Source organism: Aedes albopictus, chromosome 3 (assembly GCF_035046485.1).
Source record: "Aedes albopictus strain Foshan chromosome 3, AalbF5, whole genome shotgun sequence".
Lineage (NCBI taxonomy): Eukaryota > Metazoa > Arthropoda > Insecta > Diptera > Culicidae > Aedes > Aedes albopictus.
The window spans coordinates 28,263,198-28,279,076 of NC_085138.1; the positions used below are offsets into that span (position 1 = coordinate 28,263,198).

Below are 15,879 nucleotides of genomic sequence, written 5' to 3' on the forward strand. Positions count from 1 at the left end.
GAAAGAGAAAAAAAGTTGCCTATCCCAAATATTTTGGCCACCCCCTGTAACTATTTTCCATTCACGTTATCTAAATCTTTAATATGGCGACGACCATAATTAGCAAATATAAAACGAAAGCAAGTTTACTATTATTATGACCGCAATAAACCTAGCAATGTGATAGTTTCTGCTTTTCCACCAACAGATGTCGTTACTAATCGAACGGATCGCCATCTGTTGAGAGTTTGAAGAGTTTTATTGTGGTAATAATGAATGCCTGAAGCATTACTTATCGGAGAGTATTATTTACTCTTTAAATCTGGCGTTATGGACATCTTCAAGTAGGGTGCGAGCACAGGTTTTGGCCAGTCTAAGGGAGATCATTTTTTTTTTAAATAACCAATCCAATGAAAATCACCAATATGTTAAATGAAAGATTTCAATCTATACTTTATTAGAAAAATGCACAAATAAAGCTAATACTTGATTTTTGTATTAAAAGTTGCCCTGGCCAAAATAGAAACCTTGCCGCAGTTTTGGCCATATTCTCAGCTTTGGTTTCTAGTTTGGCCAATCACGTGTATTTCTTATGGGAGTGGCCAAATTAGAAGCACCCTGGCCAAAATAGATATAGGGTATAAGCTTCAGTTTTGGCCAGTCCGGAGTTTTGGCCATAGTGCGGCATTGAGCCTGTTGCGATCTAAATCAGCGTAAATTTATTTTTTACTAGTAGATTCTAATACAATATAATGGTTACAGCTGTGAAAACCACACATTTTGATTGAAAACTGGAAGAAAAAAACATATTTCTTTAAAAAAATCTGCTCCCATATATCTATTTTGGCCAGGGTGCTTCTAATTTGGCCACTCCCATAAAAATACACGTGATTGGCCAAAATAGAAACCAAACTTAAGAATATGGCCAAAACTGCGGCAGAGCTTCTATTTTGGCCAGTGCCACTTTTAATACAAAAATCAAGTATTGGCTTGATTTCTGCATTTTTCCCTCAAAATATAGATTGAAACCTTTCTTTTGACGCATTGGTTGTTTTCATAGGATTATTGGTTATTTTTACAAAAATGATTTCCCTTAGACTGGCCAAAACCGGTGCCATAATTATTATTATTATTATTTATTTAACTTCAAAATTATGAAAGAGGGAAAAACCCCTTTGAGTGATTTCTTTATTTCGGTTTAACAGCTGAAATCAAATTATTATATTAGAATCTACTGGTAAAAAATAAGTTTATGCCAATTTAGATCGTTACAGGCTGAATACCGCACTATGGCCAAAACTCCGGGCTGGCCAAATCTGAAGCTTCTACCCTATACTATATAACACTTCAACAATGGTTTTCATAAAAGTAGTCATAAAACTGTGAGTTTTGGTTATTGTTGTAATAAAACCCTAATAAAAATCAAACAAAACCAATCAGCAATGTAATTGTTACTTGGCTTCCTAAAAAATGACCTTTTTTCATTTTTAAGAACTGGGCTAATTCGCAATTTAAAAGGACAACTACACCATAAATAGTGTATTATGTGTATATTATGTGTAGCTAATACCATAAATTTTTCATTAAAATCGGTTGAGTATTGGCGGAGATATCCCTTTATAACGTATAATACTCGAGGAAACCGATAAAAATCCCGAAAGAATTCGCGAAAGAATCACCGGCGGTATCGCTGGAAGGATTTCTAAAGCAAACCTTTATAAAGTTCTTCAAAATTCAGAGTCTTGGTATGGATTTCGGATCAAAGAACTCCTGCGAAGTGGTCTATTAAAAAATGATTTTGAATTTATTTTCTGCCTGCTACGTTCGTCAGCATAAAATTACAAAAAAAAAGATAAAAATACACTTTTGTTAACAAGTTTTTTTTGTTGTTGTCTATTCTCGCCTAGTCTTGGAGAAAAAATTTCTTTCATTGTGTAAACAAATAATTTCCTATCTTTGCATGAACGTTACGTAATTTGACAATTTTTGCACAATTTTCAGTGACAGAAATCCAAATAGTCGAAAGTTAGGACTCACACGTTCATGTCGCTTGGTTTGTACCTCCTCGACATGCTTCTCCCCTCTTTCAAATCAATATGTACAGTTTATTTTTATTTTCATAAAAAAAATAAATCGTTATCTTTTAATCAGTGTTATTTCTTGTTTAAATATTGATATTCTCTTCTCATTTTGTGGCTATTTAACTCGTTTTTATCTACATCTCTCTATCTGTGTCTAGTTAAAATTTAGTAGATTTGTAAATAATTTAACACTCACTCATCTAAATACGGCTTTCTCTTTTCATCATTTGTTTTTCTACTTGTGTTAAGTACCTATTCGTGTGTTGCAACTTAACAGCCTAGTCGCTAACAATATGTTATTTAATTTTATTGTTACTATTTTAAGGTTCAGTCAAATCTAGTTTTATTTTTTCCTTTATTTCCGGTGGATTATTACATCTAGTGTTTAACGTTACTCAGTTAATCTCGAAGTTCGTTAGATTAAATATGTACACAATTGTTCGAGAGTGAAGTGGTAGGATCTATGTAAAGTAGTCTAAGTACACATTTACGTTCGCTTCCGACTTGCCAGTGCAATTGTATGACACATGGCATTCTCGGACGAGCGTTTTGTTTTCTTTCTGAATCTTTTTTTTACACTAATTAAGCGTAATCTTTACACTTGTTGTTTGATATACTGCGCGTACGGGGCTTTAGGCTAATGATACATTTTCTTAAGGATTCGACTATTGATGTTAATATTTCGAGGTTAGGGCTTCCAGTCTTGGGTCAACAGATTCCTTGAAAAAGGCGCAGTAACTGTGACCGAAACGTCGGATGAAAACTTCAGAGTCCGTTCTTAAATTGGAACTTCCAAGACTGAAAGCCATAACCTCGAAATAGTGACGACGATTTTTACGCTACATTCGTAGGAGGACGGATTACTGTTTCGATTATTCTACACCTAGGTTTGTTTCTATTTAGTTCCACAGTGTCTACGAGTATAGGATTAGCTATTTCAGTTACGGATTTGTGAGAGGTTTCGAATAACTGTACCTTATCGGATGCAATCGCATGTCTTTTTGTCGGGGTTTTCAAGTAAACAGAAAGATAAAAATAAACCATCTTTGCGCCTTACTGTAGGCAAATTTTTATCACATTTTGAAAGAAAGTTAGCTTCTACTTAATCGACCCAGGCTATGTTCACACCTCAATACTGTTCAGACTGCCGGAGGACATGTTCTCGGCCCGGCCAAGTCGGGCTGCCCGTTTAACTCCGCTGGCCGCGGCTCGAATCGGCATCGGCGATCGGTTGTGCTGCAGCAGTTCGGCGCTGGGGCCTCGTCCCACCCGGGGACTGCCGGGAACCGATCCAGACCCCCGACGGCCCCTCCGAATAGATGAGTTGTTCCGGGAGCCGAGTACGATACCGACGCCTGCCCCGACTGTGGTCGTCACGCCACAGTCGCCTTCCAGCATCATCTTCTGCTGCTGGTCCAGCCCGTTGACGTGCTGGCCGTGCTGCAGGTTGCGCATGCTTCGTTCCAGCGTCCTCCGGTGCGGCATCGACGCCAGCATCAGGTGTTCCTGACCGATCGGATTGTTGCTGTTGATGATCGTCGTAGCCGTTGCCGTCGCTTGTTGATGCTGCAGATGATGATGGTGATGATGTTGGTGATACGGATGCGGATGGTGATTGTTATTAGTAAGGTAAGGTCCGCCATTGCTGGTAAGATTGGTACCGCCACCGCTGATGTCGTCTACGAGTTCGCCGTCCTCTTCGCCACCACCACTTCCACCGAGCGGCGCCGCTGCAGCGGTGGATCTCGTCGGCTTGGTCGGCAGAAAGCGCAGCTCCATCACATTACGATTCTAGAACATTCACGCTGATTTCTAAGCTAGAATACAAATTGGCTCGCTCGAACAAATAAAAACAGGAAACGGGATACAGGAAAGAGAGGAAACGACGCTACACACTAACCAGAAAGAACCCCGCCGCTAGAGGGCGCTGTCTTTAGTGTCTAATGGAAAGGTTGCAAGGGTGATAGTCTACCGGTAGGCGCAATCGACCAATTTAGTGCTGTCAAACGTGGTTCGGTTATGGTAGGCGTGTGCACGATCGGAAGTTTGTACAAAACAAAAATAGATGGAGATAGAGAAAGATAACGGGAAATACAGGATAAAGAAACATAAAAGAACAAGAAACAAAGGAAGATGTAGAGGAAATTGTAATTACTACTCTAACTCTAGTGTGGGTGTGTGTGGTTCGGGGAAAGGAGGATTACGGTATCTACGGGTACTACTACTTCTACGAATTATACAGCAACCAATAACCAAAAAAGTTCCACGGAAGAATGTCGTTCCGACAGGACCAGCGATGGCGGTACGGTTTCTAAATTTTGAAAAGAAGAAATCAACTACATCTACTACATACTATATTGAAGTTAAGAAGCCAAACGGGAAGCTTATTGTTTAACGAGTAACACTGAAAAACGATGAAATTCAAGCTGTTTTGGTATGACGAATTTACAAATGCTCCGAATGGAATGCGATGGAATGAAAGGATCGTTGTGTATTCTGCATGTTAAGGTTCCATAACGAATACTATGGCATTACGTCTCAACTAAGACTGAGTATGCTTTTCAGTGTTCCATGAGTGCTTCTACAACTATCAAATAACACCTTTCTTCGCTAGAGTGTAGAATATTTCCATTAGGAAAAGATCCATGGTCATAGTGAGTAGCTTCGCTCCTTTTCTATGTGGATCCGAAGACTTCCTATATAAGTGGCCGTTCATAAAATACGTAGACCGAATTTTGGTCATCCCAGACTACTCTCCTGGAATTCTTGAAAAAATCTTTGAAAGAATCCCTGGGGAATCCCTTAAGAAATCCCTGGAGAAATTCACGAAGAAATCCCTGGAAGAATCGCTAGAGGAATTCCTGAAAGAATTTCAGGAGGAATTCTGAAGGAATCCATGTACGAATTCTCGAAGAAATCCTTGGAGGAATTCCTGAAGAAATCCCTGGAGGAAATCCTCAAGGAATCCCTAAAAAAAGTCTGAAGGAATCCCTGGAGAAATTCCTGGAGGAATTCCTAAAGGGATCCCTAGAAGAATTCCTGTAGGAATCCATTGAGGAATTCCTGAAGGAATCCCTGGAAGAATCTCTGGAGGGATTCTGAAGGAATCCATGAATGAATTCTCGAATGAATCCTTGGAGGAATCCTTGGAGAAATTCTAAAGAAATTCCTGAAGGAATCCCTGGAGGAATTCCTGAAGGAATCCCTGGAGGAATTCCTGAAGGAATTCTTGGAAGAATTTCTGAAGGAATCTCTGGATGGAATTCTGAAAGGATCTCTGGAGGAGTCCCACAAGGAATCCCTGGAGAAATTCCTGAAGGAATTCCTGGAGGAATTCACGAATGAATCCCCGGAGGAATTCCTAACGGAATCCCTGGAGAAATTCTTGAAGGAATCCCTGGAGGAATTCACGAAGGAATCCTTGTGGAACTCATGAAGGAATCCCTGGAGCAATTCCTAGGAATTCATGGAGGAATTCCTGAAGGGCTTCTTAGAGGAATTTCTGAAGGAATCCTTGGAGGTATTCCTGAAGAAATTTCTGGTGGAATTCGTGGAGAAACCCCTGGGGAAATTCCTGAATTAATCCCTGAAGGAATTCCTGAAGGAATCCCTGGAGGAATTCCTGAAGCAATCCCTGGAGGAATTTCTGAAGGAATCTCTGGAGGAATTCCAGAAGGAATCCCTGGTGGAATTCCTGGAGAAATCCCTGGGGGCATTCCTGAACGAATCCCTGGAGGAATTCCAGAAGGAATTCTTGGAGGAATTCTTGAAGGAATCCCTAGAGGAATTTCTGACAGAATCTCTGGAGGAATACTTGAAGAAATTCTTGGAGGTATCCCTGGAGAAACCCCTAGAAGAATTCCTGAAAGAATCCCTGGAGCCTGGAAGAGTTCCTGGAAGGAATTATCGAAGGAATTTCTGGAGGAATTCCTAGACAAAACCCTGGTGGAATTCCTTGCAGAATCCTTGAAGGAATTCCTGAAGGAATTCCCGAAATAATCATTGTAGGAATGCTGAAAGGAACCCCAGAAGGAACCGCAGAATGGATTCCTACCAAATCTCAGATGAAATTTCTCAAGGAATCCCAGGAGAAGCTTCTGAAAGCATCCCAAATAAAATTCCTGAAGGGATCGCAAGAAGAGTTTGTGAAGGAATTCTTGAAGGAATTCCTGAACTTACCCTTGGAGCAATTTCTGGAAGAATCCTAGAAGAAATTCCTTAGGATATCTAGATTTCTTGACGAATCCCTGGAAGAATTTTTGATGAAATCCCTGGAAAAAGGTGTGAAGGAATCCATGATTGCAGTAATTTCAGGACGAAGTTGGATAAACTCTTTATAAAAAAAAATTGAAAGAATTCCTGGATTAATTTTAGAGTAACCCGTGGTAAAATTTCTAAAAGAGTTTCTGGAAGAAGTTTGTGCAGAAAGATTTTGAATAATTCTAGATGAAATTAATGGAGAGATTTCTTGAAGGAATGCCTGAAGAGATCTCTGATGGAATTTCTTTAGGAATTCCTGGAAAAATTCCTGAAGGAATCCTCGAAAAAAGCAGTAAAACAATTACTGGAGGAACCTCTAAAGGCATCTTCGAATCATCTGCTAGGAGGGTTCGAAAAGTTGGTACAAGACTCTAAAGACATCCCTGGAGAAATTCTCAGATGAATGTCTGATGAAATGCCTAGAGAAGTTCCTGAAGAAATTTCTAAAAAAAAATCATGGAGATATTTCTGAAGCATTTTTCGGAACAAACCCTAAAACAATCGCTATCGGAATCCGGAAGGCATCCATGGAGGAGTTCACGAAGGAGAAATTCATGGAGGAGTCTTTCCTAGAGAAATTCCTAAAGGATCCCTGGATGAATTCCTGCAGAAATATCTGAAACAATTTCTGAAGATGTCCCTGGATGAATTCGGGAAGGAATGCCAGGAATTCCGGAAAGAATGTATGGAGAAATTTCTACAGGAGTCCCTGAAGGGCTTCATGAAGAAAGCACTGTAGGAATTCCTGAAGGAATCCGTGATGAAATTCCTAGAGAAGTCCCTGGAGAAATTCTGGAAGGAATCCATGGAGGAATTCCCAAACCCAACTAACATTGACAGCTTATTCATCCAAACTTTTTAAAATCAAGCTTAAGAGCGGCTTATTCATCTATTGTACAGACATAGTGTTTGTTGGGAAGGAATTTCTGGAGAAATCACTGGGGAATCTCTGGAGGAATCCTGAAGATATCGCTGGAGGAATCCTGAAGGTATCCCTGGTGGAATTCCTAGAGAAATCCCTGGAGGAATTCCCAAAAGCATGCCTGGAAGAAATCCGGAAGGAATCCGTGGAGGGATTCCCGGACGAAATCTTCTAAGGAATTCCTCAAACGAATCTCTGGAGGAATTCCTGTAGGAATCCCTGGAGGAACTCCTCGAGGAATTGTTAGAGGAATTAATGAAAGAATCCTTGGAGAAATTCTCGGATGGGTTCCTCCAGTGAATATATGAAGGAGTTCCAGAAGGTATTTGTTGAAGAATTCCAGAAAAAATCCCTGGAGGAATTTCCAAACAAGTTGCGTCAGAGATATCCAGAAGAATCTCTGAAGGAATTCCTGGAGGAATCCCTTGAGAAATTCTCGAAGGAATCCCAGTAGGAGTTCCCGAAGGAAACTCAGTAGGAATTCTTGAAGAAAATCCAGGAGGAATTGCTGAAGGAATCGCAGTATGGATTCTGAAAAAAAAATCCCAGAAGGAATCCCGGGAGAAGTTTTTGAAGGAATCCCAAGAAGAGTGCGAGGAAAAATCCTTGGTGGAATTTCTAAAATTATCGCCGCAGCAGTTCCTGATAGAAGTTCAGAAGATATTCCTGAGGGAATCTTTCTCTGAATTCCTGAAGATACCTCAGGAGGCATCCCGAAAGCTGTCTTAGGAAGAGTTCCTAAGGATATCTAGATGTCTTAACGAATCTCTGGAAGAATTCCTGATTGAATCCCTGGAAAAAAACTGAAGGAATCCATGTCTGCAGTAATTTCGGGACGAATTATTAAAGATGGATAAATTCCTAAAGTATTCTATGCAAACAATTTTGAGTCGGTGAATTCCTGGATTAGCTTTAGAATAATCTGTGGTAGTATTTCTGAAAGAATTCTTGAAAGAAATTCAAACTCCACAGAAATACTTCTAATAAATCTAGATGGAATTATTGGGAGAATTACTGACACAATTCTTGAAGGACTTTATGGAGAAATCCCTGAAGAGATCTCTGAAGGAATACTAAGAGAAACACCTAAAAGGAGCTCAGACGAAACTCCTCCTGGAATCTCTGGAAAAAAATCCTGTAGGTATCCTCGATGTCTAATGAGACGTTCCTCTAAGAAGGAGTGAAGGAATCAGCTACACCAGCAGGCGGAACAACATCAGAAAAGACCTGTTGGTAGAGGAGTACGAACTTCTGGCCGAGGAGCGGAGCGCAGTCGATTCGCATAAAGAGAAGCAGATAGCTTCGCTCTTGCTGGAATATCGGTGATGACGCACGAAGCCAAGGCAAACCGCTGTATGACTCGTGCTGCATAGCCAAAATCGACCGGACAGGCGCGGCCTCCTAAGGGCAAGAAGCGCCCGGCAGAAGAAAGTGGACCCTCGAAGAAGACAGGGAGGGTCAGCGCGAGCAACCAGGCTCCCAGAAGCCAACCCCAAGAAAACCTGGAGCCAACCCTGCCAAGAAAAGGAGAACCCTTGGGGTTGGGAAATAGGAGGTTATAAGAAACGCAAATGCTAAGCCAGCACGATACCGCGAGAGAAGCAAATGTAGAAAGCATCCGGCGCACCTTGACGGGATAGATGATGCTGGTACAGCAGACGTTCGGTCGGTGCAAACGGTTTAACTGCAATGCTTTTTAATTGCAAGTCCGGTAATTGCAACAAATTTGCAGTTATCACACCTGTGAGATTCCAACTGACGCCCCAACAACTGTTCCGGATATCCCGTATCCGGTCACTAATATTTATCTTCCGCCGTTACCGTGAACAATCCGCTAAATCTGCCCCCTTCTGTTCCTCACTCTCTGACTGGTCATCACAACAACACTCTAATCTCGAATCATTCAACATATATAACTCACTACTCAACATAAAGATGTCACTACCGGTCAAAATAGTGCGCCAAGTTAGCCCAAATGAACAGTCAACATTTAACATTCAACGTCAATTGATGGGTTGTTGACACTACAGTCTGTTCATAACACAGTCCCGCAAAGAGTGAACCCAAATCTACCTATCGAACTGTCAAATCGGCTACCTATCGAGCACGCCAGCAAAATTATGAAAACAAAGTCTGGCGAAGAAGAAGAACAACAATCAAAAGAAGTCGTTTTTGCATGTCTCTATATATACAGTCTCTAGTTGTCACCTGCCTGACGTTGCAGTTATCGAATTTTGTTCGCTAAGTGAAACGTAAACATGTTGCAGTTATCGAACGTCTGGTTGATGACCGTGTATAGACCGTTCCGCGGAAAATCGTGTGCAAGAGTGTGCAAGATGCTACGTAAGGAAATGTCTGATCGTGCTAGGCAAGATTTGGCATTGGATTTTTGTTTTTCTGCAATTATGTAAACTCTTACATGGAGCGAAAACAGAGTTTGGGAAGCGCGGCTGTGAAGGACCTGCTGCCTGCACTAAGAAGATGAAGAAACAAAAGACAAGAATGCAATCAAGAAGATGCAAGAGAAGTAGTACGCCGACAAACGACGACACATCAGGCAGATATAGAAATTGGAGACACCGTCATGATTAAAAAGTATGAAACGGGAAAATTGAAACCCCGCATTCGACTTGAGAAGTATTCGGTGATTCAGAGATGCGGAAGTGACGTTATTGTTCTTGGTAAACAATGTAATTAAATATCAACAGGCTGTGGTGCACTTGGAAAAAATGGTTCATTCCACATGATGATTTGACAGCTACGACCGATATAGATTCTACAGATCCCACTGTGTCAGATTCAGCTATGGCAGATCCAGCTATGACAGACGCAAAAATAGCAAGCGAGAACGAGATGACTCGAAGCCCGACTTCTTACGAACCGCCACTTCCAAGACGCCCCAGAAGAATCGCAAAAATCGAATGGTTGGGTCATTTTTTTTTTAAACGCTATGTCGGTATCAATTTTTTTTGTTGTTTTGGGCATATTTCAACCCTCGGAGCAGGTGAGGAATGTAGAGTATATAAACACTATGGATGGACCCCTTGATAAACAGCCTTTAGAAGAGGAGGAACAATAAACAATTGAAACGAGAGAGGTAGTTGGGTGCCGCAGCCGCAGCAAATGCGAGCTTGGGGCAGTAGAAGTGTAACCACATCAGAGAGTGGAGTGAATAAGAAATCGCTGTTCGTTACTTGAGTGAGGGATTCGGAATTTCTGCAGTATCCGAAAGTGCACATAATTGGGAGTGAACTCGACATGTACTAAAGAAGGAGGCTGTGCAAAAAGGCAGGACGTCCAAGGGCGAGAAGGAGCAGGTAAGAGCCTTGACGGCGGAGGAGACTCTCCAGTGTAAAAACCTGGATGAGATCACTAACGCAGAGAAGTTGACAGCCGTCGTCAAGCAGCGTTGTGAGGAGGTTGGCGCACCAAGTGCATCGATTCGTCTGAGGAAAGTTCCGGGAGGCACGGAGATAGCCACGATCAAGCTCCCTCTAGGTAGGGGGAGGTGAATAAGGCGGCTGCAGTCAACAAGATCAGAGTTGGCTGGTCAGTGTACCCGCTCAGCCAGATGCGTGCCTCAAGCACTTCGAGCAAGGGCACAAATCGTGGGCGTTTAAAGGCCCTGATAGGAGCAGACTCTGCAGGAAGAGCACGGAGGAAGACGACCACTGCCGAGGGTCTAAAAGCCATCGGGTATGCCTGATTTTGCGCTTCAATAAGTCGGCATTTGTGGAGCAATTGTTCCTGGAAGATAACACCATCAGTCTTTCTAGCGGCAATCTTGTTGGAACCCCAAACCGTGCATGCAACGCCGCAATGCCAAGGTGATCCCTACCCAGGAATGCCCGCAAATCGGTATACTGGCGGTGTCCAGAAATCGCAGAACTCTGCGATCCATACATGGACAGAGGCGGATTTCCGAAGAGGTGAAAAAGGCAAAGGCTGATTCTACTGCCCAAACACGAGAAGCTACCTGGTGACCCGTCGGCATATAGACGAATCTGCCTTCTGGAAACCGCTGGGAACCTGTTAGAACGGATCATTCTATCGAGGTTGATGGTCTATACCGGGAGATCTGATGCCGTCCGGAAATGATAATAATCGATAATGGACCCTATGAGGTCTTTGACCAAAGGGCGGAGAAAGCACTTTAAAAGAAGCGAAGGGTAGTCCGCTACTGCAAGATTCACTAGACGTGAAAAATGCGTTCAACAGTTTCAGCTGGCTCGCTTTCGGGAGCGCCATACATCACCTGGAGAGCTAATTCTAAAGCAAGGTGCTCCTCTTCGACAGGAGAAGGAGAGAGTAGTTAGAACATCACCGCGGGGATACCTCAGGAGTCAATCTCTAGTCCATAGAGGAGGTGGAGCTGACAGAAGCGCATTTGATTTCGTGAGTCGACGATGGCGGTCACACATGTCCATTATAAACACTTGGCAACTGCGGCTGCAGCGCAGAACCCGTGAAGCTGATAGTGTCGAAGTCTACCCAGAGTGAGGACTTCACATTCGTGGGCAGCCCGAAGAGTACGCCAAATGTGATCGCTTACGGCAAGCACTTGTAGGTAGAAGCGTGTGATGCAGCCATCAGGGAAGGGTCTACCAGGCGGCGTTCGCAAGGCCAGGAGGTTATTAACCCCGAAAGTGAAGGGCAGTAATGCCAGTAAGTCGGACCCCGACAAGGCGTTCCGAAAAGCTAAGAAGGATGGGCCTGAAAGAGCCGGCCCGTTCCGGGTTGAAGGGAGCAGGTGGTGTCGACTTTACGTGGGTCCTCAGCCACCACAGACTATCAAGACGCATGAGTGCAAATACTCAAAGATTTGAAGACGATAAGGAGCGATGCCAAGCGCACGGGTCTTGGAGCCAACGTACGCAGTATTCGACGTACTTGCATCGGCAAAATGATCCTCGAGCTCAAGCACAAGGGCGTCTATAAGTGTTTGGCGGAAGAGGTCCTTGGTGAGGGTGTTGGTGACGGCTCTCATTGCTGAAGGTCAGAAACCTGAAAACCGGTTGGCTACGGAAAGGCCCGGCAGGGAGAGGTGGCCTTGGTTCAGCTACCTGTGACGGACGCTAAAAAGTCCGTTAAAGTAGGGAAGCTCAAGGTGGGCTGATCGGTATGACCGCTTGGCATACACGAGCCACCGGAGGCTTACTTCAGGTGTCTTGAAACGAAACACAAGTCATGGGTTTGTAAAAGCCCTAACAGGGACAAGCTTTATATGCGAAAAGGCGCAAAGCTGTACAAACCCTCACAAGTCCTTGATTTGTTCCGGGAAATACGCTAGCCAAGCACCCAACGGAAAGAGAATCTCAGCTGATAAATGCAGGTAACGTAGATTAACACTTGAACAACAGTGACGCATTCCAGTATCCGTTGTATCAGGCAGCCGCTGAGTAGAGGACCAGTACCTATACGAGAACCGAGTAGTGGATCCATACCGAGTACCCGCTGGAAACGACAGATGGATCGCGGATGGGTTTAAAATGGCGGCGATATGGGCAAATACGGTACAAACATACCCATCCAGTCCAGGAGTTGGTATCTTATGAGGGCTTGGTCAAGAGGAACTGACCTCCTCTGTGGTCGAAAGAGCAGTTCACGTAGATAACTTGACAGAGTTCCCACGGGTTAACTGTCGAAAGTATGTCAACGTAACGCTTCAAAAATTGAAGAAAGAGTTGACAGGGTGAAGCGAGATGACAACGGATGACTTCAATACCTGGGCTGGGAACTTAGGCAGTGAACAAGCAGTGAATAGAGAAGACGTTTCACGAGTCATTAGGCCAACCCAGCTCTAGCGCATTTGGTCATCCCATGAATTCCTGCGATGGTGGAGCTTCACCGGTTCGACCTTTAGAGAGATGGCAGAGAATTCTAAGAGAAGGCGTTTATATTAGGTAGAACATCCCCAAAGGGACGATCCTCCAAAGCTTCACGACCAGCTGAGTATCAATAATCCAAGAACCGGTCCAGGTACAACAACGGCTTTGGAAAAGGCATTTTAGATGCTCGGCAGCAGCGGTACATCAGAAAATTGTCCACCACCGTTATGTCCCACTACTCATTGTGTCAGACTCCAGCAGCGTAAGTTTTGCCCAGCAGTGTCTGCTGATCTATAAATAGCCGGACTTTCTGTTTTTCAGCTTTTTGGTCTTCTAGTCATGTGAACTTCCGGTAGTCTGGTCTTCGGGTCTTTATTTTGTTTTTATAGTATTGTTTTTGAAAACTGGAAATCCTGAAGATCAGAAAACTGGGAACTGGTCTTCTGAACTTGGTTTTCTAGAAAAATAGTTTTTGTCAGTCTTACATGTTTTGTTGTTTTCCATGTCATCTGATTTGTTTGTTGTTCTAGTTCTAGTTTTCCTATCATTTGGACTTTTGCGTGTAGCTTGTTTATACTTCTGGTTTTCTGATCTTTTCCTTGTCTAGTCTTTTGTTGTCTCTAGTTTTTCTTATTTTTTTCTGTTGAATTATTAATTACGCCAAGGTTACCAAGAATCCCTTGACGTCATCAAATCTATCAGCATAACTAAAGACATATCGCTGTATTTCGATTAGGATCTATACTTACATATGCTCAATTATACGCTGATAACCCTCTGAAACTCCCTTAAGCACCTCTGGACACATTTGGACACGTTTTGAAACCTATTTGAACCCCCTAAAGACCCTCGGAATCTTATTTTGAACTCCCTCATATTATCGGGAGCCCCAATCACTGAAAAGCCATGACACGCATACAAGACCCCCTGAAACTCTTCTGAAACGCTCCTATGACCCCAGTAAACTTCTCTCAAAATCTTCTGAGGCCATCTTAAACTCTCTGAAACACCTGGAAACATCGCTGAATCCTTCAGAAACCAACCTATGATCCTTGTGAGTTTATCGTCAAGTCTCGAGTGGCTCCCTGAAGCCCACTGAAATGCTTTAAAACGCCTTGAAGCCCGTCGCAAGCCTCCCCTAAGACTCCCGGGAACTTCTCTAAGCCTTCCGGAAACCAGAAGTCCAGAACATCAGAAGATTATGATCTGATCTTCTAAACCTTTGGTTTTCTGGAATAATGGTCGTTTGGGTTTTTATCATGTCTTCTGGTCCTGGTCCTTTGTCCGGTGTCATTTGAGCAAAGTTTTACTGTCGTTTCGTTTTTAAACTTGTGGTCTTCCTGTTTTGACAGGCTTTCTCGTTTTCTTGTTGCGAAGTCCTCCTTGTCTCTATTTTTATTTGTTTTGTTATGTTCCAATTTTGTACACTTTAGCACGTCTGGTTATGCTTTTTGGTATGCTGATCTCCTGGCGTTCTCTTTTTGTGATCTTCTAGTGCTTTCTCTTATTCTCTTTTTTGTGTTCTTTGTTTACTATGATCTTCAGTGTTGTCTTTTATTTTCATGTTTTTCTGGTTATTAAGTCTTCTGCCTTCTAGTACTCGAGACTTTCCGGTTTTTTGGTCTATTCGTTCTATTCCGGATGTCTATTGGTCTATTTCTATGTCAATGTCTATCTCTAATGATTTTGTGGTTTTCGGTAATTCTACGCTACTTGTCTCTAGGTCGTTCGAACTTCTAAGCATCTGGTCACCAGTAGTTTAAGTTTCATGTTTTGTGGTCATTTTTGGTCTCTTGATCCTCTGGTCTCTGGTATTTTGTATCTTATAGACTCTAACTTTTGTGGTCTTCTGTTTATGGTCTTGGAAACTTCTAGCTTCTGTTTTCACTTTTGTTTTTGACTGATTCTAAATCATCTGTGTATTTTCTAGATCTTTTGGGCTCCTGGACTTACAGTCTTCTGAGCTGTGAATCTTTTGTACATCTGGTTCTCCCAGTACCCAGTTGTTGTTAGACTTCTGGTTTTATAAGCTTTTGGTCTTTCCCCATTATAATGTTCAAATAAGCTCAAGTCATGTCTTCAAGTCTTGATAACGGGTGGCTATAAATGTGATCGATGAGATATCTCTAGGTTGCGATTTTGATCTTTTCATTCCATTTCACGATTCTGCAAAATTGGCTGTATGATGAATGCTAATGAACATGATAACAATCCACAATCGCTTGTCCTCAGCAATGACAAAAACATTCACTAGTGATCTACAGCTTGAAGTAGCTATTCTCTCTGATGTTAGTTAGATGTCAAGTAACACGTAACGCTTCACACAATTCACACTAATCGAGGACTTCTAAGATTTGAACCATCGGTTTGTAAAGCCTCTACCATCTACATCATTACGACGACTACTGTTACTGTAGCATCATTAGCAAAGAGGAATCTACACCATCCATCACGGACCGGGACCGGGCGGCACAAATTAAAGTATACCGGAAAAGTTCGGTGTTAGTAAGGTGGAAACGGCTGGTTAGACGACTTGTTCTTGGGAAAGATGAGGAACACAAAACGAAAAGGGAAAGCGAATTCACTCTCGGCGCAGCAACAAACGGTTATTTAGCCTACCTTATCCCCATCCTGAGCCAGCGGGTTGGGCGTAATGTTCATCCGGGCACTGATCCCGTTGCGACTGCTCTTGTGATGATGGGACCGGGGTCCTCCGTTGCTGACGGATCCGGGAAAGCCGTTCTGTTCTACTTGGATGTGCGACTTGGCGTCCGTTTCGTCTGAAATGTAGGAAGTCAATGAGGTGAGT

The 15,879-nt window shown here is 42.8% G+C and overlaps 1 protein-coding gene across 9 annotated transcripts in view; it reads right to left on the reverse strand.

The window, feature by feature from the left end:
• Window positions 1–2,102: 2,102 nt before the first annotated feature.
• The window catches only part of LOC109426167 (interference hedgehog-like), a 282,604-nt gene continuing 268,827 nt past the window's right edge, over window positions 2,103–15,879 (reverse strand). For 4 of the 9 annotated variants that reach the window (XM_062860332.1, XM_062860330.1, XM_062860331.1 and 1 more), the window contains 2 exons: window positions 15,690–15,850; window positions 2,103–3,851 (listed from right to left, as the gene is read on the reverse strand). In XM_062860332.1, coding sequence (XP_062716316.1) covers window positions 3,183–3,851; window positions 15,690–15,850 — 830 coding nt within the window. In that variant the 3' untranslated portion in view covers window positions 2,103–3,182. Of the gene's footprint in view, window positions 4,060–15,102; window positions 15,609–15,689; window positions 15,851–15,879 lie in introns of those variants that run through there. The other 5 variants (XM_062860334.1, XM_062860337.1, XM_062860335.1 and 2 more) reach the window with 5 other exon arrangements.